At 31.4% G+C, this 25188-nt stretch overlaps 2 protein-coding genes across 3 annotated transcripts in view; both read left to right on the forward strand.

Annotated features, from left to right (window-relative positions):
- Positions 1-25188, forward strand: part of LOC132744737 (uncharacterized) — a 91572-nt gene that overhangs the window by 53272 nt on the left and 13112 nt on the right. For both annotated transcript variants that reach the window (XM_060733515.1, XM_060733516.1), the window contains 2 exons: positions 23163-23378; positions 24483-24638. In XM_060733515.1, the coding sequence (XP_060589498.1) occupies positions 23163-23378; positions 24483-24638 (372 nt within the window). The remainder of the gene's footprint in view (positions 1-23162; positions 23379-24482; positions 24639-25188) is intronic.
- Positions 18364-22728, forward strand: LOC132744739 (uncharacterized). Its single transcript, XM_060733519.1, has 6 exons — positions 18364-18538; positions 18992-19111; positions 20260-20463; positions 21118-21266; positions 22311-22500; positions 22670-22728. Exons 1-6 carry the CDS (start codon positions 18364-18366, stop codon positions 22726-22728), a joined length of 897 nt encoding a protein of 298 aa, XP_060589502.1.

Below are 25188 nucleotides of genomic sequence, written 5' to 3' on the forward strand. Positions count from 1 at the left end.
TTTTACAGACCGGGTTTTGGGGTTTCTTTTTTAAAATTTTTAGTACTGATGTGGGAAAAAGGGCAAAATATGAAATTTATCAAATTTTATCCGGGAAATTACATAGTTACTTTTTTTTTCGAGCGGAACCGGTTTAAACGTTTCGCCCCGGGTTGGGATTTTTTAAAAAGGCGTTTTTTTTTACCCCAAAACCCCAAAATTTCAGATAAAGTGCTCAGCGGGTTGGGCTTTGCGATATTTAAAAAATTAATTTTACATTTCCTTAGTGGAATTTTTTCCCCGGTTTTAAGGGACAACATTGAAATATTTTCAAATTTTTGTAAAACCAAAAATCTTTTTTGATCCTTTGTTTTTATAACAACCCCTGATAAAGATTTGGGGGATACGGAGAATTTTTTTTTTCGTAATTGGTTTAAAATGGGGGTCAAAAAAACTTTTCGATTTGAGAACTGGGGAACTTTTTTTATCTAACTTTTTGATTGGAAGTATTTAATTTTTTCTTTTTTTCACTGTACAAGATAGACGGGGAATGATCCGAAAATGGACATGTTGAGTCAAAAATAAAAATTTTTGACATCGTTTAGATTTCCCCATTCCAAAGAAAGAAAGTGCAAATGTAACTTTGTACAAAAAATTGGTGTGTGTGGGGGGACAATTTTTGTTTTAGAGGGGTTTTCCCTTTTCTTCTTATTCCTCAAATTATATTTTGCGGGGGCTGAAAACTTACCAAAAAATGTCAAATAAAACCGAGACCCTAATAAAAAATTTTTTTTAAAAACAAAAAATGAAATTGCATGCTAGGCTTGATATCATAATTTATTTAAATTTTTTTTGGGGAAAGATCGTTAAAACTTATAAAGCACAAAATTAAAATTGGGAAAGAGGGGAAAGGAAAAACCCCGTATTTTTTTTTAATGGTCAAAACAAAGTTCTTCTTATTTTTAAATTATTTCAAAAATTTAGTTAGTTAATTCTTTTTCCCCTTTTGTTGTTTTTAAACGTTTAAAGGGAATTTCAAGGGGCATGGATAAAACAATGGGAAAATAGAATGGGAAAAGGAAAATCCGTTTCGTTTGTTTTCTTTATTATTACAAAATAGCTTATTTTTAAAAACCTTTTTGTATCCAAACCCGTTAAAAGTTTAAAAAAAACCTTTTTGATGATTGCAATAATCTAAAATCACTTTTGGAAATTAAATTTTTGTTAAAAAAATGGATGTTTCGGCAATTTTTTTATTTTATTAAAATTACTATTTATTTTCTTCAAAGTATGATTGGCAATTTTTAAATTAAAAGATTTTTTATTTTCAGGTATGCCCCCCTCGAAAAATGGGGCCCCGCCCTTTTCCTTTAGGGAGCCCTTACCTTTAGCTATACCCCCTTTCCCTAAAAAAACAAACCCAGGGGCCCCTTGTGGGGTGAATATCCCCCAAAACCCGCAAAACGAAATTGAAAAATCCAAAATGTAAAAAACAAAAAGATTCAAAGATTTTTGGGGAAAAACTAAAAAAACAGTGCATAAATGAAGGCCCATAGCAAAAACAAAAACCCCTTCAAAATTTTTCCAAAAAAAATATATGTTTCCAAAAGCAGTCAAAATAGGTTGGAAAAGGGAAAAATATTTCAAATTTTAAAAATATGTATGGGAAATTTTTCCCCCGGGTTTTAGGTCAAGGGAAAAAGATGAAGGTTTGTCAATGTTAGGCCCACCCGACAAAAACAATCTTGATTTGGTAAATTTGGGGTAATGAGACAATTTTTGTAAAAACAAAAAATAAAAATTGGGAAGGGTACGTAGACAATCATTATATCAAGGAACAGTACAACCAAATGTACTTGATTATATGTCCATTAGCTTAAAATATAATAATTTTAAAGCTAATTGTTTTTTGTGTCATCTTACATTTTCTAAAATAGTTACTCATTGGCAATATAGTAGAGCCATCTTTTAATACTACATGAATTGCGTTTTAGCAATTAGTTTGTATTGTGTATAAAGTCAAATGTTATTTGATTTATATTTTGTTACATTCATCACAATTAATATCGTTTTACAAGAAAAACAATAAAAGTGGAACAAACAATCAACACAGGATAAGTTTTAAGGTTTATTTAATGATGATAATGATAATATCATTTTGTTCAGTTGGTAGGTATCTCATATCGAGCTAATCAAATGTTTTAACCGTTTATTATAAAGCAAATATTTCAACTTTCCGCAGAAAAAAAAACAACACATATTCATTTCTGAGGCATATTCGGCCTTTTTAAATTAATTTAATTTGATTTATATTTTGTTTACAAAAAGAAAAAAAATACAGCGTTCCCCTTTAATTGTTTATTTTCCTGTACTTTCAGTGACAGTTCAAAATATTTACCGGATATAGGTGAACCGGCATCTGCCATGGACTTTTAGAACATTGTTCTTGCAATAAATTCAGTATCTTTACAGTCTATCTGAAAATTACTAAAAACTGTTATAGGTAATTGATTGTGATGCCCGAAATAAAAAACGATTTCTTCTAGCAGACGATCATGGATTTAAAATTCCAGTTTCTTCGACGTGAATTGATTATTGCGATTAATTTTAGTGATTTAAGTATTCACTTAATAGTATAATAGTGCCAAATGTTTTAATCTGTTTGGGATTCTGGGTCGTCAAAGAGAAGGATGGAACTGTTTTTTTATCTTCATTATGGCATCGGAAGTTTGGAAAATCGATCGTACAGTTTGTTTAGTCATGATGTCTTTTTTAAATTTTTATTTTTATCGTTTAAAATGAAATTTTTCTATAAAGGAAGTCTATAAAAAAATTCCCCCTTTAAAAAAAACCATTTTTTACGATTTTTTTTAAAACCCGACAACCCCAAAGGGGTTTAATGGTATTTTGGGGGGTGTTACAAATTGATTCGATATGGCGTCTTTTCCATTAGCAAAAAATAAAATTTCTTTTTAAACAAAAAGTTATTCCCAAAAAAGTCCAAATTTTCAAAATTTAAAGTCCCATTAAAACACTATTCGATATTTTTTTTTTCCCAAAAAATTTTATAAAAATAAAAAGTTTTTTTTTTTATTTTTTTATTGTAAACCCTTTTTTTTGCTTATGGTTTAAAACCCCCCTTTTAGCCCAAACTTTCCCAAAAGTAGCTTTTATTCTTTTGGGAAAAGTTTTGTTTTTTTATTGTAAAATCTGTACCTATTCTTACTCATACTACTTTTTATAACTTCCCTTACCATTTTATCGAGTTTGGTCATGTATAGAGGAGGACTGCCTATTTAATGTATTATATGATCTGATCTAAATAACTTATCTCAATTAATTAAAACGAATAAAATCGTCAGTGTCCATTTTTCATACTGATCCTTCAATTGAGAAATTTGATATTTTCGATACTTAAAAGAAAACTTCATAAGGAACATTTTGTTGTACACAAATTTGATTTTGTAAAGATTTAAATGTAGAAAAATATTTCTTTTTCATTTACTTGAAAGTGATATTCATAAGTTGTATATCTGTTTATGTCATTTGTTGCGTGTCAGTGGTTAAATGTAAAGCGTCATAGAAAAATATAATACTAAATGTATAACAACATTTTTTACGTTTGCAAAGCATTATTATGTTACCATTTAACCTTTACATCAATTTTTTTTTATTATTATCACCTAAAAAACTTTTTTTTTTTTACCTTTTTTGCCAAAAAATTAAATCAAAAGCCCCAAAATGGTGAAAAAAAGTACGGTTTTTACCTTTAATTTTTTTTTGTGCAAGTTTTTTTTAATGATTTTTTAATTTTTAAAACTTTCAAGTAGGTAGTTTAATGTTTACAGTTTTCACTGTTTAAAATTTTTGTGCACCCTTTTGTTGGAAAGTATTCCCTTTAAAATTTAAAGTTCTAATTTTATTAAAAAACGGGTTCGGTAGTTTTTTTCCCAAAACCCGCAAAAAGAATGGGATAAACCTCATATTTTTGGTTTTTTAAGGGGAAAAGAATCAGGAACGAAAGGATTAAAACTTTTATTGAAATCGGGTTAAAAGAAAGGGTTTTTAAAACAACTGTGTAGAAGAGGTTGACGAGACTGTCATTTTTTTGATCGGGAAATTCCCAAAAAGCCAAGGGATCTTTTTTTCATTAATAAAAATTTTCATGACGGGCATGTTAAAATTTATATTTAAATTTATATCCAAAATTAATGTTTTCATTAACTTTAACAAATCGTCTGAATGTGTTTCTTCAAGGTGTTGAAATTTATTCATGAACCAAGCGCAGTGTGAAGCAAATTTAAAAAAATCTGACTCCGAACTCGGTCGGCAAAAATAGATGAAACACGAGTTCTACTTTATGTCTTCCGTATCTCAAACGTTACTCCTTGCTCCATATTCTTCCAAGAAAATGTCTATCGAAACACAACGTAGGGAGTATGGATTGCATTCAATGCCATATGCTTCTTACTGCTTTAAAAGTGACGAAAATCCTTATACACAAAGTGGTCTATTTCAGTCTGTTTATTCTTTATTGCAAAGACAAGGCACCCATGTTTCTTTTTTTGTATTAAATATTGATAATTCTAACCGTTTTAAATGGACTGCACTATTTAGTCAGAATTTCACTGATACAAAAATATGTTCATTATGTACACATAACATTAATATTTTTACCGTGATATCGTAATATAAAGCATTCGCCTTTTAGAGATGGTATCATTTAACGACCCCGATACACAGTACCTAAATGAAAATGACGACGCTTCAATGACTTTGTGGAGTATTTCTGCAACGTGTTTTCCCTCTACTAATACATACTTTCTTGGAATAAAGACTGGAACAAATTCTCATACAGTAGCATGTGAGACGTGTACAGTTTCTTCAAACACAGCCCCAGGACTTCTCTATCTGTCAGGTAAATAGTTTATTTGTATTTATTCAAATATCATTTAAAGATGTTATCGCAATGTTGTTTCAACAGATAAATATTGTGTTTAGTTCTGTATTTGAGAATAAACACAACGCAGGAGCAGAAAAGAAATGCAAACATTGTTGAAAATGGAGTGAAAACCAATTTAATAAACAAAAAATAATGCTTCCATGTAGCCTTTAATGCGAAAGGAAGAAAGAATATGAACATTTTCAATAATAGTCCATAAGGGCTTTACATAATGATACAAAACATCCAAATATCTTAGTGTAGCCTTAAGTGATTTTGCATAATCTATAAATTTATATGTTTAACGTATTTATTATAAAAACCCAGTCAAATAATTTAATCATTTGGGTAATTTTATTAGTTTGAGCAAAAGGGAAATTATTTTTAAACTTAATTTTCATAAAAATGTAAGGACATAAAATTATATTTGAAGATGTTCTACCTATGAACAATATAGAGAAACTACACTTAATATACAAAGCCACGCATAATAATTATTATATTAGAACATACTTGTCGTGCTTCTTGGCTTTCGCACGTTCCCAGTTTCGATACGTAACAGTATTAACTATTGCTAAATATGATCAAATGTAACATTCCGACACATTTCATTGCCTTATTAACAGATATTGTAATATGTTTAAGGATATCTGTATTTATCCCACAAAAGCATCAAACAATTGTAGCGATATCGAAGGGTTAAGTTCATATGTTTTTGTATATTATTTAGCAGTAAATTTGAGGTTTTTTTTTTGGCTTTTCCGACCATGTACTGGTTAGTTAAAAAGAATGAGCCAGTGTTATTAAACACCACAGGTAGTTAAAGTCATTTTTTTTCTTCTAGAGGCTCATTATTAATATGCCATCTTCATTACACTTTAGCCCTCCCATACGACGGAACACCACTATTGTAGTCATAGTTATTTACTTTAAAGACCCCAGTATCTCATATAATTTATCTAAACTTGCCTGCGCTAGACCACAGAATGTCCAATGTTCCGAAAATAGAAGTATCAGAAGACACATATCATGAATACATAAACATGACTTATTGGATCCTTGCAGGAAAAGTTAATTCTTCAAGAAAAATGGCACACATTACAATTTAGAATCAAAGCACTGAAAGTACTGTTGGAAGGAAATTTTCATAGAAATTCCCAATGCGTGTGAATTAAAAACAAAGGAACAGGTGCAAGCTTCAATCTACAGCTTGCTGATTTGATGACGTAAAATGTGACGTCATTGTTTCCGTTTTTGCACTACTCATGTTCAGTGGGCTGATAACTAGTTCTTGGCCCAGGGCCCCAAACGGACCAATAAGTTGTGACACTCATAATCAGTTGAAATCATAGGCAATTCTGGTTACTAATATAGTAATAAGTGAATTAATAGATAATACTACTGCATTTATGAACACAAAGAACCACTCAGTTTGGACCTTAATCGCCATGAAAACTTATATAACTACTTCATAGGAATTCAAGACCATGCCATAAGCATTATTTTAATCATAGTTAATGAAGAGACTTTTTATTTTAAAACTCAAGGACAAGAAAAGCTCATCATGTGCTTACATTTTTGTAAGTTTCAAACATAACTAATTGTGTTTTAGTATGAAATTGATTTACATGCTGTTTAAAGTCATAGCAAAACAAAGAACAATGATTTAAAATATAACTTTTATTGTCAAAAACTTGGCATAAAAGTAAAAAAAAATATGTGATATAAAAAATAAATGATTAAATATATGGAGAAAAATTGAAATTTAGTTTGTCAGATAAAATGTGTAAAAGGAACTCCACTGAGAGTTTTTTGACATGATGAGAACTGAAATTTATTTTTCTAAATTAATGTACCACTTTATGTATGTTTTGACCACTAATCTTTGAGAAAAATTTCAGAATCATTTGCGCACTTCCTTTTTCAAGAATAATTATTCAAATTGTAAAAAAGTGACCCAAAATGAAAGCGTTTAAACACATTTCACGCAAATCAGGCTGAGAAAGCATGAAAAAAATTGATTTTTCAATTTATTTCAAAGTAATATTTCTTCACTATCTGTGCATGTATTTCTGTTTCAAGTGCCCCGGTCATTTCTGTAGAAATTCAAATGGTTATGTTTTAGGCTTTTAAACCTCAATGGACTGAGTCCCTTTAAATTATTGGTACATATTGACGTGACAGCAAGTTATAACAATCTTGAATGAAAGAAGCTTTAATGCAAATGGCCAGTAATATAGGAGGTGCTGTTTTAAGGATTTTTTACATATAAAGACTTACATTATACAACAAAATATAGTCAAAAGTAGAAATGTGCCCATAGGACTTGAATGCCTGCGTTAAGAACAATGCTTATATTGAGTGGGTAATCAAAATATGTACATAATTAGACAAGCCCACTGGCAGCATATATCAAGCCTGTTGCCATTATTCAGAACTGGAACGCTTAAAGCTTCAGATTGGGGAGAAAGATGTATACGTAAGTGAACATTTGTGATAAATGTTATGTAAATCCAGCCATGTATATAGAAATATACTCTCACGTTTTAGAAGTTATTATTTGACTTTTGATCCAAAGTAGTGACCTTGATTTACAGACACCTGATTTTTCATACTACTCCAACTCACTAAAGACTGTTAAATTTTGTCCAGAACTATAATGAAAAATCTTTATAGATTTCAAAAGCATTCAAATATTATCAGTTATAAATCAATTTTTGCATATGATTTTGGTAAGGAAGGCATAATGTTGTATAAAATTTTGTGGAATGTAAGCTGAAATCATACTTGACCAGTGTTTTGATATATTGTTGAAATATACCAGTTATAAATTGAATCCTTAAAAGGTGTACAAATCTTATTGGTTGGAAACTAAAATTTCAGTGGAATTTCACATACTGACCGGACTGACAGACAGGGTAACACTTAATGCCTGTCACCATTTCTTTAAAATGGCATGGGCATATAAACATAGAACAGGTTAGGCTACAAGAGCATTTCTGTTTCATATATTTACTAGGTAAAGTACAAAAGAAATGATATTTTTATAATTTTATGAGCATCAACATCAAACCGTGATCAATGTAATATGAAGTATGGGAAAAATAAGTAACAAGAAGTGCATGTTTAAAACTAAAACAGAAATGTATGATTGCAGAGGAACACTGTTAAAAATAAAGTAAATAATGTTAAAAAAAAAAACAACAACAAAAAAAACATAAAAAAGTTGACCATCATTTGACTTTCATGAGTTGGAAACATGGCTAATCTTAAAATAAAACGATTAATAAAAATACTAACATTATACAAAAGGTAGTAAAAAAATACAATGATCAAAAGTTTAAAGTTTGCAAAGTGAAACTTTTGGTAAAATAAAAGAAGAATTTGTAACAGAGATACCAGAACGTCCCCCGCCTCAGGGAAGTATTATATGAAAGCAAAAAATTGGTGCTATTTCAAAAGATTGAGGCAGGGATCTAATGGATTTTCAGTCCAAAATTATGATCAATGCTAGATCTGCAAATGCAACAATAAATTTATTAAAGAAATAAAATGAAATACGTGAATTTCAAAATATATCATGTTAAGCTTTGCCAGGGATTTTTTTGGCTTATTTTATAGCCGTTATTGGGACATATTCGCCAATTGAAAATAGTATATTATTTTCCCAATCCAAAGGAAAATATTCCCCCAATTGAAAGTTACAAAAATATAAATATTGAATAAAGAATTCTAAAAAATCTTTGAAAATAAGGGCTTCTTTACTGTAATAGTGTTTAAATGTTTTGAAGAAGCCATCCTAGGCAGTGATTGCTTGCATACATTTAATCACTGCAAACTTTCAGTCATGCATTTTTTCCCAATTTTAACAAAATATCGCTAAATTCCCAGTTGCATGGGTATGGGTTTATGTTCCAAAATCCTGGAAAAAATCCCTGCTTTGACCTCTTTAGTGTGACCTTGACCTTGGAGGTAGGGGTGCAGGTGCTGTTTTTGTGCCAAAAAATGACATAAAATCATCTTATGCATTGTGACTACTTGTGCCAAGTATTTTCCAATCCCTTCATCTATGAAGAAGTTATGGACGGGGCATAAAATATAACCATATAACAGACTTTGTTACCTTTATACCTCTAAGTGTGACGCTTGACCTTGAGGGAAGCGGGGTGCAAGTTGTTGTAACTGACATATCGTCTTATTATTGTGACTATTTGTGCCAAGTTATTTCAAAATCCCTTGAACTATGAGAAAGTTCTACATTGGACAACAATATATACCCTTTAAAAAAAACAATGTTAATTTTTAAACCTCGAAATGTGACCCTTAACCTTGGAGGTAGGGATGCAGGTTTGATGCGCATGACAACATTGTCTTATTATAGTGAATATTTGTGCCAAGTTTTTTTCTAAAATCCTTTGATATACAAAAAAGTTATGGACCGCGGACAAAAAAATAAACCTATAACAGGCTATGTTAATCTTAGACCTCCAAGTGTGACCTTGACCTTGTAGGTTGCGTGACCGATTGTTTGCGCATGACACATCTCATTGTTGTGAACAATTGTGGCAAAAAGTATTAACAAAATCCCTTCAAAGATAAGAAAGGTAATAGACTGGACACGAGATATACCCTCAAATGGACAATGTTGACCTTGAATGAGCAAGTGTGACCTTGACCCTGAAGGTAGGGGTCTGGTTGTTGCACATCATGCGTCTTATTATAACAACATTTGTGCCAAGTTATTTTCAAATTCCTTCAATAAATGACAAAGTTATGGACCGGACATGAAATATAACCCTGTAACAGGCTGTGCTAATATTTGACCTCCAAGTGTGACCTTGACATTGGAGGCAGGTGACCTGTTGTTGAGCATGACACATCTTCTCATTATTGTGAGAAATTGCGGCAAGTATTTACAAAATCCCTTTAGAGATAGGAAAGTTATAGACCGGACACGAGATATACTTTCAAATAGAAAATGTTGACCTTGAATGAGGCAAGTGCGACGCTTGACCCTGGAGGTAGGGGTCTGGTTGTTGACATGACTCATTGTCTTATTATAACAATCATTTGTGCCAAGTTATTTCAAATACCTTCAATAAAAGCTTGAAGTTGATAAAGATTTGTTCATACATATTTCAACAAGAGGGACATGTATATATAGGCCCCTGGAGCGGGGCCAGTTTAAACCCCAGGGCTTTTATTTGACCAACTTGTAAGACACTCCGTTAGAAGATGTTTCATGATGTTAAGTTTTTACTACACACATACATGTATAATGTAAAACAAGACCTCTGCACCACCCCCCACCCCGGCATGGCCAATTTTTTTATACAAGGGCTTAAATTTGAACAAACCTTGTCGACACCATAAGATGTTTCATGCTAAACATCTAGGCTCTAGTTCATTGGGTTTTTTTAAAAGAAGATTTTTTAAGTTTTTTACTTTACACAAATAGTTAAAAACAATGAAACCCCTGGGGCGGGGCCCAGTTTTGACCCAGGGCTTTTATTTGAACAAACCTTGTACACACTTTACCAGAAGATGTTTCATGCTTAATATCTAAACTCTAGCTATTTTGGTTTTTTCAAAGAAGATTTTTAAGTTTTTACTATATGCATATATAGGGAAATTCAATGACCCTGGGGAGGGGCCATTTTGACCCCCAGGCTTTTTATTTGAACAAACTTGGTAGACACTCACTAGAAGATGTTTCATACCTTTAAAAGAAGATACTTTGTCTAAGCTCTAGCTCTTTGGGTTCTTTAAAGGAAAATACTTTAAGTTTTTTTCTTTTGGTTGCCATGGCAACCAGCGTTCTATGAACAATATTTAGAGGTGACCACCAAAGAAACATTCTGTGAAGTTTGGATGAAATTGGCTTAGTGGTTTATGAGGAGATGTCATTTAAAGTAAAAGTTTACGGACGGACGCCAGACGAAAAGCGATCAAAAAAGCTCACCCTGTCACTTTGTGACAGGTGAGCTTAAAATAGTTAAGTGATCTTATTTTCCTGGTGAAAAACTGGTGGCTCAATAAAGTTCTATACATATGAGCCGCGCCATGACAAAACCAACATAATGGGTTTGCGACCAGCATTGATCTAGACCAGCCTGCGCATCCACGCAGTCTGATCAGGATCCATGCTGTTCGCTTACAAACTCTATTACAAGTAGAAACTGATGGCGAACAGCATGGAATCCTGATCAGACTACGCGGAGGCGCAGGCTTGTTCGGATCCATGCTGGTCGCAAACCTACTATGTTGGTTTTGTCATGACGCGGCTCATATTATGATATTTCAAATATTGGAAAGTTATCTCTAGTTCTTGGTGAAAGACTGGTGACTAGTTTTCTCTTCAATGTCATTTCTTTTTCTAATTAGATTAAGTCATGGGCTTCATGAGGCTTTCGACATCACATCTAAGAACTCTTTATCCAACATTGCAAAGGGCAGGCAGTCTCCTGGTATTCCAATTTCTTTTAAGTTTGATAAAACCACAATATTTCCATTTCTTTAGTGTTTCCGACATGAAGACACATCTACATGTATCTTTCATTATCACTCCTGCTTTTACTGTTCTATCATATAAGCGCCTCTGTTACCTGAAATATTTGTTTAGAAAAAAGTTAATTGCAAAGTTAAATTCCACTTGTAAACCCTTGCCTAGCTTGAACTTACAGCAGTGAAAGGCTTAAAGGTTTAAAGTCAAGAAATAAACCAATCAGTCACAGACACCCCAAGTAATTTATCTATTTGCTAAGCAGGCAATTTTTTCAAAATTATTTAAATTCATAAATGTGAGTGATTCTGATAAGCTATAGACAGCTAAGTGATGATAAGATGATCATATATGTCAGATAAGTCGGAGTGCTAACACTGCTTACTGTGAATATTCAATATTTTAATGTGAATTGTCCTGAGGTAAAAACGAAAAGAAAGCTGAATTCCTAAATACATGTCACATGTCACAATTGTTCTTGCTATTAATTTTGTTCCTAATTTCTTGTATAAGATATTTAAATACACTGTAATTCTTTTTTATAAATTTGGCTTTTTGTGACAATAGTCTATCCAGTGACCGAAGCTCACCGACTTAAAATAAAACTGTCCTGTGTCAGCCTTTAAAACAAATCAAGAAAAAAAAGCTATTAGAAATATAATAATTAAGAAATATCATATACAAAAACTTCTAAATAATCATGTACCTCTTCCTTAAAAGCCCATGCTATTAAAAAGAAACATTTTTTCCATTTGTTCACTTCAAGGTTAGTCAGATTGACAGTCTCACATTTTAGCCTTTATCTTTCGTGATTTCATTGTCATTGACCCTAAAGCATCTTAAAATCGATATCCTTGCTGTTCACATTTCATAAATCTGACATGTAGGCCGAACTTCTGAAACATAAAATATAATTATTATTAGATATACATATAGTATCCAATAATTATGTTAGTTGATATCAAATCAATAATTTAAGCAGTGTTTCGAAATTAGCAAGTAGTCCGAGAGCCCGACTAATAAATTTCTCCTTGGCGTTATCAACCTTTTCACAGTAAGAAGCCCGACCAGGCTACTGTATTTTCAAAGGCAATATAAACAACTGTTTTGAACAAATGAATCGTGCTAGTGAAATGTCTTTTGGGCAAGTGAATATTCCAATCTAGTAGTCCGACCAGCCTAGTCGATTCAAATCCTAATTTTCTTACACTGTTTAAGAAACAATTTGTTCAAAATTGTCCAAGCATAAAGATTTTTATAGTATACTATAGTAATTATAGTGTATATACTGTACAGTATGTATTAAATGTTTACTATCTACTATATACTGTCCTGAAATTTCAAGAAAACAACTATCTTTAAAATCCATTTTCTCAGAAGTTGCAAAACCAAGTGAATGAAATTGCTCTGGGTTTGGTATTATTCTGTACAACTTCTGATCACAAAAGCTTCAAGGACATTTATGAGTGAGTCAGGTCCTATCCTGAAAGATTGTTGTTCAAGTTTGAAGACAATCCATTCAAAAATAACAAGTTATAGCCACTAATAGCAAAAAATAAGAAGATTTAGACATATACCTTGAATGTTCATATGGTGGTCAAGTTAATTTAGTTTAGTCTGGTCTATTTGAAGGGTTGTTGTGGCCAAGTATGAAGACAATACACCAAGATCTGAAAAAAGTTATGAACAAGGTTAAAGTTTGATGACAGCAATGGGAAAGCCGTCATGACTTACAATATATTTAATAATTTTGGCCCTAATGCAAACTGAAAATTCTAGCCTATAAACACTGTTGAGACTAGCTGTTCAGCATTTTTTTCAAATAATAAATAAATGCAATGATAAAGTCGGTAACTTGCAAGTCTTCTAACATTCTTACAAAGAATGAACATATATATTATTCTCCTAATCTTAAAGATTATTTATCTTAAAGATAATTTCAAACAATATTTTATTAACTAAACAATCTATATCCTAATATATATGGTTTTAATAGAGGGCCTAGTTGACCTGTCCCGAGTTGGTATAGGGCCGAGTTTACCTGTAAATTCAATAATGTAAACAATCCTTGACCTAATTTCGTTTGGCTAACAAATTAGCATCTGCAAACACAAAACGATTTTGAACAAAGAAATAAAAGCATTTCCACAAACCTTTGCGATGTTATTCATTAGCAAATCTATGTCTTGGATGGAAAAATCTCAAAACCACGAACGTTATTCTGTCGATGGTCCGAACAATGGCGGGTGTGCCCTACTTATTAGTCAACACCAAGTTTTATCAAAATTGCATCCGTTAATTCCAGAAATACTCTTGAAAGACTTGTATTGTAATCTTGTTTTTTATTATTTATATAATAATATTTTTGTTTCAAACGCTTTGATTCTATGATAGTTTGCGAACCATTTTTTTGCGAAAATAGTACAGTACAGAACGCCCTTTTTAAGGCCACATATTGTATCCATTGTTTCCTCTTGAGTTATCGACGTAAAAAAATCAGCGGTGGCATAAAATGCTATTCAATAAATTGCTAAATATATACAATAAATACTTTCATTTCCTTCGGTTGATTTATATATGTGAACTTTTCAGCATCTCTGCTACAAAATTACACCTTATTTATATTCAATTTATTGTACATAGGTACATGGACACAAACTTTTCTTTGGCCTAATGCGTAATAATACTGATGTTTTTTTTTCCGTACACGTTTAAGATTATGTTCCATTGATGTAAGCTAACATTGAATATCATCATTTCAAGTTTTTTTGAACATCAGCTTTTTCTTCAAGTCATCCACGTTTGAAAGTATACATATAGTTCTGCTGCACTACTTTCTTGGTCGCACTAACTACTTATTTTCTATTGAGCTTAAACAGAATTCAATTAGGTGTTGTTCGTTCTTTTTCAATATAGGCAGACCGATACTATAGAAAGGAAATTTTTTTTTGAAAAAATTTCCTTCCAAAAATGTACAGCTATAGTGATCAAGCATTTTGTTTGGAAGGCAAAATACAACTTTGCTTTTTAAATGTGGCTATTTCTTTCACTCAAATTACTTCACATTGCTTGGGAAGAAGGCATCTCTTGTGTTGTAAATCCAATGTTACAACAGTCATAAGAATATCATTTGTTAAAAAATACATTGAACTCTTGTGTCTATATCAACTTTTAACCAAGGCTTATAAAAAGGTAAATTGTACATTTAGTCAATACATTTTTACTTATGATTAAAAGTTACAGTTGAGATAAGTTTTCATTTCTTTGATCTTACAATTGTTCCATTCGTTTTTAATTTTACGGTTGCTTTATTGTTCTTAAGAGCAGTCAAGTATGTAGCTTTGAAATCACATTATGTGTAACGGATATCATTTGACAGATTAAAAAGAAATACAATCCAGAATGGTAGTATTGTTTCATTAAAATGTAATAAGATTTTTGTATATTGTTTAGCTTTTATAAAACGTAGTATTTGTATGAGATCCCTGAACCAAAATAATAATAAGGATACCATTAATGTAGACTATAGTTGCATGTGTATACATGTATAATTAGAAACTGTATGATAACATCTGCGTAGTATAAAGCTATAGTTTTATTATCAAGATGTCGGTGAAAAAAATAAATAGATAAATGAATAAATGAATAAATGAATGAATGAATTAATGAATAAATTAACTTTTAAATTAATTAATTAATTATTTAATTATTAATTAATTATTTAATTAAGAGAGAAATAGATGAGCAATTAGATAAATAAATAAATAAAAATGGAAATACTGTTACGGTCTAGTGGGTCGGGGACTCTTTAAGTATGCTGCGATACCATTTAACTGCATATTGGCACTCAGGCTTTCAAGGTATTAATGCAAGCAGATACAGAACTGATGTGCTGTGTAGATCTCCAACTCATCTGATAGTAATCAGGCACACCGTTGTAAACAGTAATAAAATTTATTAAACAGGTAATATTTCCAAATACAATAATTGTCAAAACAATTTGAACATTAATAGTAAAAACCTCTCATAATAGTCAAGACAGCTCACAAATAAAATGAATTTTAGTACTGTTACGCCTTCAAAATATATTTAGTACTGATGAACCAAAAATCTCCGTGTTACGTGTATCAGTTTTACTCCGCGGTGACAATAGTTACCAGATGATTACTTCAATAAACAGTGTAGTATAAAATACTTAAATGTTATATTATGTAAAAGTTATATAAAAGTTCTAATACAGATGTATAAAAATATCTAAGCTCTATATTTAAGTCAACTAGATATAATTCTAGTATTTAAAATAAACTTGACTTGTTTGTTACTTAAATTAACATAAAATTAAGATTTCAGCAGACAAAATTAACGTACGTCTACTACCAAGAATTTCTAGATCTGAACTTTTTCTGTGACCAAGAATCTGCTTGCTTTTTATACTAGGGCAGTGGTAGAAATGACCAAAAATGGGTAAAATACCCAGAATTGTAGAACCAATCCTGAATTGGTAGAATGGTAGCTACCCCAAATGGTCGATACCAATATGGGTAGGAAAACTGTCCACCACAAACTGGTAGAAAACTGTCCACCAAAAACTGGTAGAAACTATCTACCAAAACGGGTAGAAACTATCTACCAAAAACGGGTAGAAAACTGTTCTACCAAAAACGGGTAGAAAACTATCTACCAAAAACGGGTAGAAAACTATCTTAATTTAACCAGACAAAATGGCTAAATTTCGTAAGAAAAATCAAGACTTTAAATGAAATTTAACATTGAATATTATAATAAATAATTTACTTTCCATAAAACAAGAAAAGTCACCTAAGTGTCACATAATACCGGGGTATTACAATACAATACTTTACCAAATAAAATTTCATCAATACAAAGAAAATAAAAAATATGGATTAAAACTGAAAATGTATTATTTATATAAAAAAAACAGTTCATTAAATGCACATTTATAAAAATCAAATTACGAAATTTCGTAATGGCTATCGAAATATTTGGCTCTTTTAATGGTTGATAAAAAAAAACTGAATAAAAAAATAAAAATTAATTGATTTGTAGGAACTATCTTTGAAGATCATTAATGAATGATAAAATTAACTAAAGATAAAAGATTATAACTGTTTTTAATAATTATTATTTCAAAAAAGTTTGTTGACCTGAAATTTGGTTGTCTGTTTATTATCATTTTATCTTTTTACGCCGATTTTAACGCAATTTGACCGTATCCCGGCGGTTGAGTCACCTAACTGACTTTCCTGGATAACAAACTTGTAGTAAATGACCGACTACTAATCTCATTTCTCATGTAGGAGACAAATTACCAGTAAACTGGGTGTCAAAGATCAATTATCACGGAGATATTACTCCACGCCCGAGGCTCGAACCAGCCATATCTGGATAATAACTGATAATATCATCTCCCTATTTAGCTACGCGGGTGATGTTATGATGTGAAAAAGCAAGTAGAGAAAAATATCATGATGCTATAAGAGATTTTATTTACTTTCCATAGTTTGGATAATTGCAAATAAAATGTTAAAAACATTAAGAGTAAATTATGTAACTTAACAATTTGTTATAAGGGAGCACAGTCTAAATCACGCATGTACGGAACAATGCTGTGGTAGTTGCATTCAATGTACAGCAATGTTCTAATCAGCACGATGTATGCTGCAACACTTACTCTAGTTACTATAACAGGTGTTACAACAACCTCAATATGATAAGCAATGACTGCTGGAACATAATACTCTTACCGTTAGTGCTGCAGCAGAAACACCGACATTGACAATCAGCCTTCCAGGTATGATACAATTTTATAGATAAATTTGTTATTAAAACAAAGAAAAATTACTAGGACACATTTATTTAATATATATATATCAATATCCGGAAAAAATGATCATTCGGAAGCATTTAAAACAGCAAAATTACACGAATATTGCAGTCTCAGTTTCATAGAGTCTGTACATGAGGCGTAATGACAAAGTGCATCATTCCTAAAGCCCCCTAGCACTGGCTAAGCGAGACTCATTTTGTAACATGATTGTTATAATATGCTTAATTTTTTTTTCAATTTAAAGTCAGGGTCGTCAACCAAAAAAAAATAATTACACATAATAACATTTGCAGGTTTTTGAGACATAAAAACTTTACTGAATAATGTCAAAGGATTAAATGTTGTTTAAAAGTTTTAAAACTTAATGCGCCTTTGTTTTGCTGTAAAGAGATGGAATATTCGTAATTTTGTTAAAATCGACCAGAGGTGCTTACGCGTCTATTTGCCGTAAATGGTTTAGGTTTGTTGAACAAAATTTAAACCCCGCTTTTTAGCAGACACAGTTGTTAAAGATCAACATCCTTTGGTTCAATCTCATATACATATTACTTTTATTTACAGAGTTACACTGAGCACTATTTTATCTATATTTTACCCGCACAAGTAATTCAGTTATGCGCCTCGTGACAAAATATTTAAAATCGTCGCCTTCCAATCCCTTGCCCAAGGGCTTTTACTTTAGATCCGAATTCATCCATTGACCTTGGTTTCATTCATAAAAGGAAGCTATTCAGCTAGCTCCAGAATGCACGGAGGGGCTTCCTCGACCAGGCAAAATGGAGAGTCAAGCCTTTTCCCTTTGATCTGAAAATTATATGTTCACATTGGAATTGAGACAAGCCTCTCGACATTCTGCACGTGGGCATGTCTTGTGTTAAATCAAAAGTTTCATGTTAGTAAATCGATCCAGAAAACGGAAATTCTCCATATCCTTGATCCTAGATAGGACGACAAAGAACCACTGCATAATGAACCTGAACTACTTACATGTTCCTTATATTGGTTACAAATTTACGTACGTAATACTATACAATTTCTTCATAATGAACATTTTTATAACATTTTATATACAAGCGTTTACCAGAATGAAACATGTACAATATATTCTTAGGTTCAGTAAATGCAGATAATTCGATGAATGCAGGTACTACAATTTTAGCAACGGCATCCAAATCATCTGGTCCTGCCATCGTTCAGTACACGAAATCATCGTCAGTGGCTAACACATATTTGTTAAATACAGCGAATATGTTTGATCTGAACACAAGTAGCGTTATTTATTTATTCATTTTTTAATTAATTATTTATTTATCTTTGTATTTTTTTGTTTATTTATTTTATGAATTTCATTATTCGCAAATTGTATCATTCCTTTTAAAAAGATTTTAATGAACAATGATAATATTATAAGCTTTTTTTTCTTTTTGACTTTGTTTTAACATTGACCTACTATGTTGTTTTTGTTATATATAAGTCTTATGAATTTAAAGATATTACACCATTACTCTTAAAATACTAAATGTTTTCAATAACATCACCAGTTGATTAGTACAGAGGCGGCAGAGACATATTCTCAATATATTAGATAATAACAGTTTTAAGAAACATTTGCGTAATGGCATAGATCAATTAATGACAACAAGCCATGTCTTCTTATTATTATAAATATATAATGATATAAAGACCGTATGATCAAACTGTATTACATAATTATTTTCAGCCAATGGTCAAGTATATGTGAGAACAAACCCTGCTGTAGAATACGATTATACGTACACTATTGGAGTATGTATACACAGTCGACGCCAACAGTCGTGTGCAACTATGACGATTAACTTTGGTATGTAAAGCATACACCTTTGTATTGATTCAGCGGGCTGGATCATATGACATCCCGCATTTTCATAGCCTTTTTAAATCAATTAAATCTTTCCTGCGAACCCAACCAGCTGTTGGAAAATAATAATTTATGTTTTTATCCTTTTTCTGTATAGTTTGTCACTTTAATTAGTCATTACCACCAGGGTAAAAGTAAAACAAAAATGGAAGTGGTTTATGAGTAAATGTGGTTTTAATAAGTACTAACTGTTTGGGATTCAATTTCCAGTGATAATGTACATTCGATATAGAAAAACTACAAGTACGATTTTGGGCTTAATTGGTTTATGTTTATAAGACACTCCGTTCGACAAAGTGCTATAATGTGACATGCGTGCGAGAATACCTATTATTCTAAATAAATTTTAAGACTTTGTGTACATGTTTCTGAAACTGATTGTAAAATAACAGTTTTATGAAGAGTGTAATTTGTAACATAAATTTTTATTGGATAATCGGGACATATATATTATTTATCTGTATGGCTACCGCAAGTTCATGTTTATTATCTGGCTAAATAATTTGTGCAGTATTGAATATTAGTTTAAACCTGTTTACTTGTTATATGGCCTTGTTTAAAATAAAAACGGCTCTTCCAGATCGGGTTATATGATCTTACAACCGTTTATAATATGCCATATAACCAACAAAAATCCGTTCATGTTAATAATCATAGCTGAGTGAAAATCGCGGGTTTACTTTTCGAAAGTCTACTTTTAGAGTTTTAAAATAGAAAAAAAATTATAAAATTTAGAAATGAGCGCTGAAACTCGTGTGACTTTTATTGAATCATGTGTAACAAAAATACGAAACACCTCTTTTTACTTAGTCTATTTGCATGTTAAGCTTTGATATCAATTTTTATCCGTGCATTTTATTTCTTTTTTCAACTCATGCATTGTTTTATTGACATTATATTTTATAAAAAGTTGCTTTACTTTAAAAAATCTGATGCGTTGCTTGAAAATTCTACTTTTAGTTCCATAGACATATACTCGCTTTTACAGTTTAAGTGAGGGATTTTTTTCTGATATATTTTATCCTGATAAATTTTCTCTTATAACTATTACGTAGGATTGATAAAAAACGAAATTTTCATATTTTTTCCAGACGGTTGTTTCCAAACACCAAATTGTCGAGATCAGAGCGATACCACCACCTTTAGTGATCAATTCCCAGACGGCGGTACCTTGTTCACAATGACATACGACAATCCGTCGGCTCATTTCACGTCGATCAGTTCAACATGGCAGAATCTTAACTTTAATATAACGTCGACTACACTTAATGTGGCATCACTTGACCTTAATACAGGTAAACATAAAAAAATTAAAACATTAACGTTTTTGCTCAACTCTTACGTAACAAAAGAAATCGTAAATAAATTTTGTTTTGTATTTGCTACATATACATATTATTTCAGATTAAGATTTTTAAACAGAAATTGTAAATTAAATGATGTTAAATACTTTCCCCTGATTTGATTCAGTTATTTTAAAAAAAAATCTTTCCCTTTCCGAATCTAAGAAAAATGTTCAATCCAACTGCAGTTATCTTCCATACTCGTTAAGTCATCTGTGGCCATTTGTTAGTGGTGCCCAAGGCTCATTCAACTTCCAACATTATTCCGATACCATTTAGATAGAAGTTACATTTTAAAGAAGGCACAAATTAAACAAGTTGTTGAAGCTATTGTTACTTTAAGGCCTGTTTGAGAAAAATTGATTACTTGACGTACTGTGTCAAAATATGTATTTTCTAGTTAAGTAGCAACGAGTTAGATATATTTGGTAGCAATATGTGATTTCTTTTACCTAAATCGTGCAAAATCTCTATATCGATTGCAAATATTGATTCAAATAATACGTGTTTGTGACTTTTTAAAACTTTGGTATGTGGCAATTGAATGATGTAGCTTTAACATTATATTGAATGATCTCATTCTATCTTTTTCTTTATTTTGTCAAGGTGTCCTTTCAACAACAGGTAATGTTACAGTATGGCCGGATTACCCTTACTCCACACATACCATTGTAGTTACAGTGAGTAATCCTGGACATTCGTGTTCCTATACCTCAACATGCACAATAAGCATGCGGTTCTCTTTCACTAACTGGGTAAGAACTTTTTTACTTTTTTATTTTATTTTTTTTTTCATTAAATTTCATTGTGTGTATGAAGGTGCTCTCTAATTGAATTGTTGCTGACTTTATGAAGTTGAAATCGTGAATTCATAAAATTGAAATTTTGAATTCATGAAGATAAAATCGTGGACTCGTAAATTTTGTAAATTTAAATCGTGAATGCATGAGGAAGAAATTGTGAATTCGTGAAAATGAACGTGTGAATTCAAGAGGTTAAAATGTCACCATTGGTCTTTTGTATGAAACGGCCAATCGCAACTTTTCGGCCCTTTCCGTCAGTCTTTAATAATTATAGCCGAGGAACGCGTTCCAAATGATAAAAAAGCTTTTGTCTTCCTTAGTCGTGTCGCCCTCCTTCTCTTCGCCTTTTTAATCAATTTTTGATTAAAGAAATACATGTTTAAAGCGTCGCTTGCCGCGACTGAAACAAAATATTGTTGGGTGTTGATTAAAATATTCACCATGCCTGTTAAACTGTTATGGTAAATATATCATTTATAAAGCTTCTTAAGCTTCCTTACTGATGTGCGGTACTGGATTTATCGTCGGATACCCACGGTTGATTAACATAATATCATGATATTAATGGTTCGTCAGTAGGTGTCCGACGATGTACTGGATTATTAACTATTTCTAACTCAAGAGAGAGAGAGAGAGAGAGAGAGAGAGAGAGAGAGAGGGAGAGAGCGAGAGAGGGAGAGAGAGAGAGAGAGAGAGAGGGTCATATAAAACATTTGCTTTGATTTCTTCATGTTTTGTATCCTTTTACGGTCGCAAATATTTTTTGGTATCGTTACAGTGTTTAAGCGTTAATTCATTGAGAAGTTTCATTGGCATTTCTTCCTTTGGAGGAAAAGAGAAAAAAAGAGAAAATCTATTTTATGTTATTTTACACAGCCTACCTACTTTTATAGGTCATCCTATAAACATTGATTTATACAGAGTAACATTTATAAAGATCCATATATTTTTGTGAAATATTCAATTACAAAAGATCAGAAATGTTGTTTCTTTTAGCCTATCAGCATTACAAATACGGATTTAAGCACAAATCACCACGAGGACACTGATGCACGGACTCTCGTGCACAGTATTATCACATATGACTACAACAATCCGGACCATGACAACGTCACGTGCGTTGTTGTCACCAATGAAGAACCAACCCTTCTTGAATTAACCCATGACGGCAACTACAGTTACAATTGTAAATACTTATCAAACTATCAAACTATGTTTTGTATGACTGTGCTAATGTATATTTAATGGTGTATTATTGTTATCTCTCACTGATAACTTAGTAAATTGACCCGTCCAGTTTTCAATTATGAACCGTCAATTGTCAGGTTTTGAGATATTAAGATTTAAAATTGAAGTTGGTCACCCAACAGTATCGAGTCTGGTCAGATTGCGGGCTGCCATGACTCGAGATTGATAGCAAAGGATAGGTCGGAATTTTTCTGACGTTAAACAGCTTTGAAATATATCTTCTTAACGAGCGAGTTCCATGGGAAATGGGAAAAACGTAATGAAGGCAAAGTAGATAGAATTGAATTGAAGATCTTTACACTCTAGTTTGAATTTTCTTAAGCCAATCATTTTGTTGAAAAATGTGGATGGTTGTATCTTTTAAAATATGAACCTTAACTGCTCCAGAAGAACCTTTTGACGCGCAGATTTCATTGTATTGCCTTCTATCTCGTACAAAAAAACACCAATCATAGTAATGATCCAATGTTTGCACTCATAACAAATATATCTTATTTCTTGTAATTCTATAACGTTAATACAATTCTTAATTTAAATGTAGTCCTCTTTGTGAGGGTTTTTCATGACGATAAGCACTATATCTATTTTTTTTTATTTCAGCTTGGTTTATTTATAAGAAAGTATGTCTATACCCCAATTGTGGTTACATCGATGCTAGCTTTCTCTGTGACTTAGGATTTGCTTGTTTGAACTATGACCTTGACAACGAGTATACAATAACGATCAAGTGTAACGATGCGTATGGTTCAGAAGACACGGAAACGTTCACGTTAAAAGTAACGGAGAATCAACCACCCGTATTCACTAATACTCCAAGTAAGTATTTTATAATACTTTCTGTATGTGTAGAGTACATATACTGAAATTGTTCTAGTAAATTGAAACGACACCGATTCACTTGCAAGCTGACAATGAGATGTTGACAGCTGTTCATATTTAGTTTTAAGCATCGCATTTTTAAAAATTGTATTAATCTACTAATTCAACTAAAATTTGAAATATCATACATACGTTGAAAGAACATAATGAATTAATACAAACAAGTGCTAGCCTCGTTCTAGGAAAGTAGTGTAAGATTGATAAATAAAATCAATATGAAAATTACTTGAGCACTCCTTTTACGTCAAGACGAGTTATTTCAAGGTATGCCTTTGGTATTTCCGTTACGTTTATTAGTCAATTTGTAAAGCGCCCTTATATACATTTTGTAAATATCAGAACAGAACAGAAATTTTATTAAGACTTGTACAAAGTACATCATCTATAATACATTATATTCACATATATAACGTCTTATAACGTCATAGCAATAACATATTCAAATGGAATGGTATTCATCTTCGATATCTAAATTATTGCAACACAAACAATACCTTTCTTCGCGAGGAATTCTATGTCTACTAAATTTGCCAGTTTGAATTCTAAGAATATCATACATGACTGAAGAACCTCTGTAATAATAAATGCCGAATAACCAGCCTGTTAAATGTAAGTCACGTTTTGTGGTTAATAAATGTTTGACGGAGATAAAACTATTTTAACATGAGGTTCGGAATTCTTCTTAATCGCACTTTACAAACATCATTATGTTTCTATGGGGGTAAGCAATGCTATTTTCAAAGTCCGGTAAAGTGATGTTTTATGTCATAATAATGTTTGTCTTACATTTTGCTCAACCACATTTGTTTTAGTACGTGACTTTTGTGATCTGCATTGGGCAGATAACAAATAAAAAAGACGGTTCAGGTTTTATTAATTAATTTATTTTTTTATATTTGCAAAACAATATTTCTTTATTTTATGGGATAAAGTGTATATCTTTTGAAAACCCCATTCATAGAATAATTCCCGAAAAAAAAAATCATTTTTTTAGTGAAGTGATACCGCGTTAATATATGATTGTTTTTTTGTGTTTTTCAGCAACAATAACGATAAACACTGACAATATAGCACATTTAGACAACATATTCTCTATTTACTACACGGACGCTGAAAAAGAAATATTAGACTATAACTACACCATATCACCAATTACACCATCATTGTTTGCTTTCGATGATCGTGGAAACTACAGCAGTAAGTCTGATACAGTACATTTGAGTATCTTATTTTGAATTCCAGTGTCCCATACAGGCTTCTGTAAATGAATGATAACTACAACATTTTTTTTGATATTTTGAACAGAATATATTTTTTTATAATAAGTAAACACGAATTTTCCACATTCTTTTTGAGAAACATAGTTTTATGTTAAGTATTTATTTCTACCTTGCTATTAATTTGCTTGTGTATATGTACCGGATTGACTTTGACAATTGCAAGATAATAGTTTATTTTAAATCGTATCGGATAATATATACACAATGAAAATAGTTAATTGGTTTTAAGTTCTTACTATCAAATTTTTAGAAATGTTAAAAAGGAAGTATATTTCATGGACATTGTTCTAAAACTCATTAACAAGCTGTGATGAATATAATCATCATTACAAACAAGTACAAGTATATATTAATTCAGTCAAAATGATAAACTAAAATTCTGTGTAATAAGTAAAATAAACAAAAGTAAAATATTACCAAAATGACTACACCTTGCAATTATCAATGCTCTTCCGAAGTTATGTCAA

Source organism: Ruditapes philippinarum, unplaced genomic scaffold, assembly GCF_026571515.1.
Source record: "Ruditapes philippinarum isolate M1 unplaced genomic scaffold, ASM2657151v2 ctg8836_1_1_1_1, whole genome shotgun sequence".
NCBI lineage: Eukaryota > Metazoa > Mollusca > Bivalvia > Venerida > Veneridae > Ruditapes > Ruditapes philippinarum.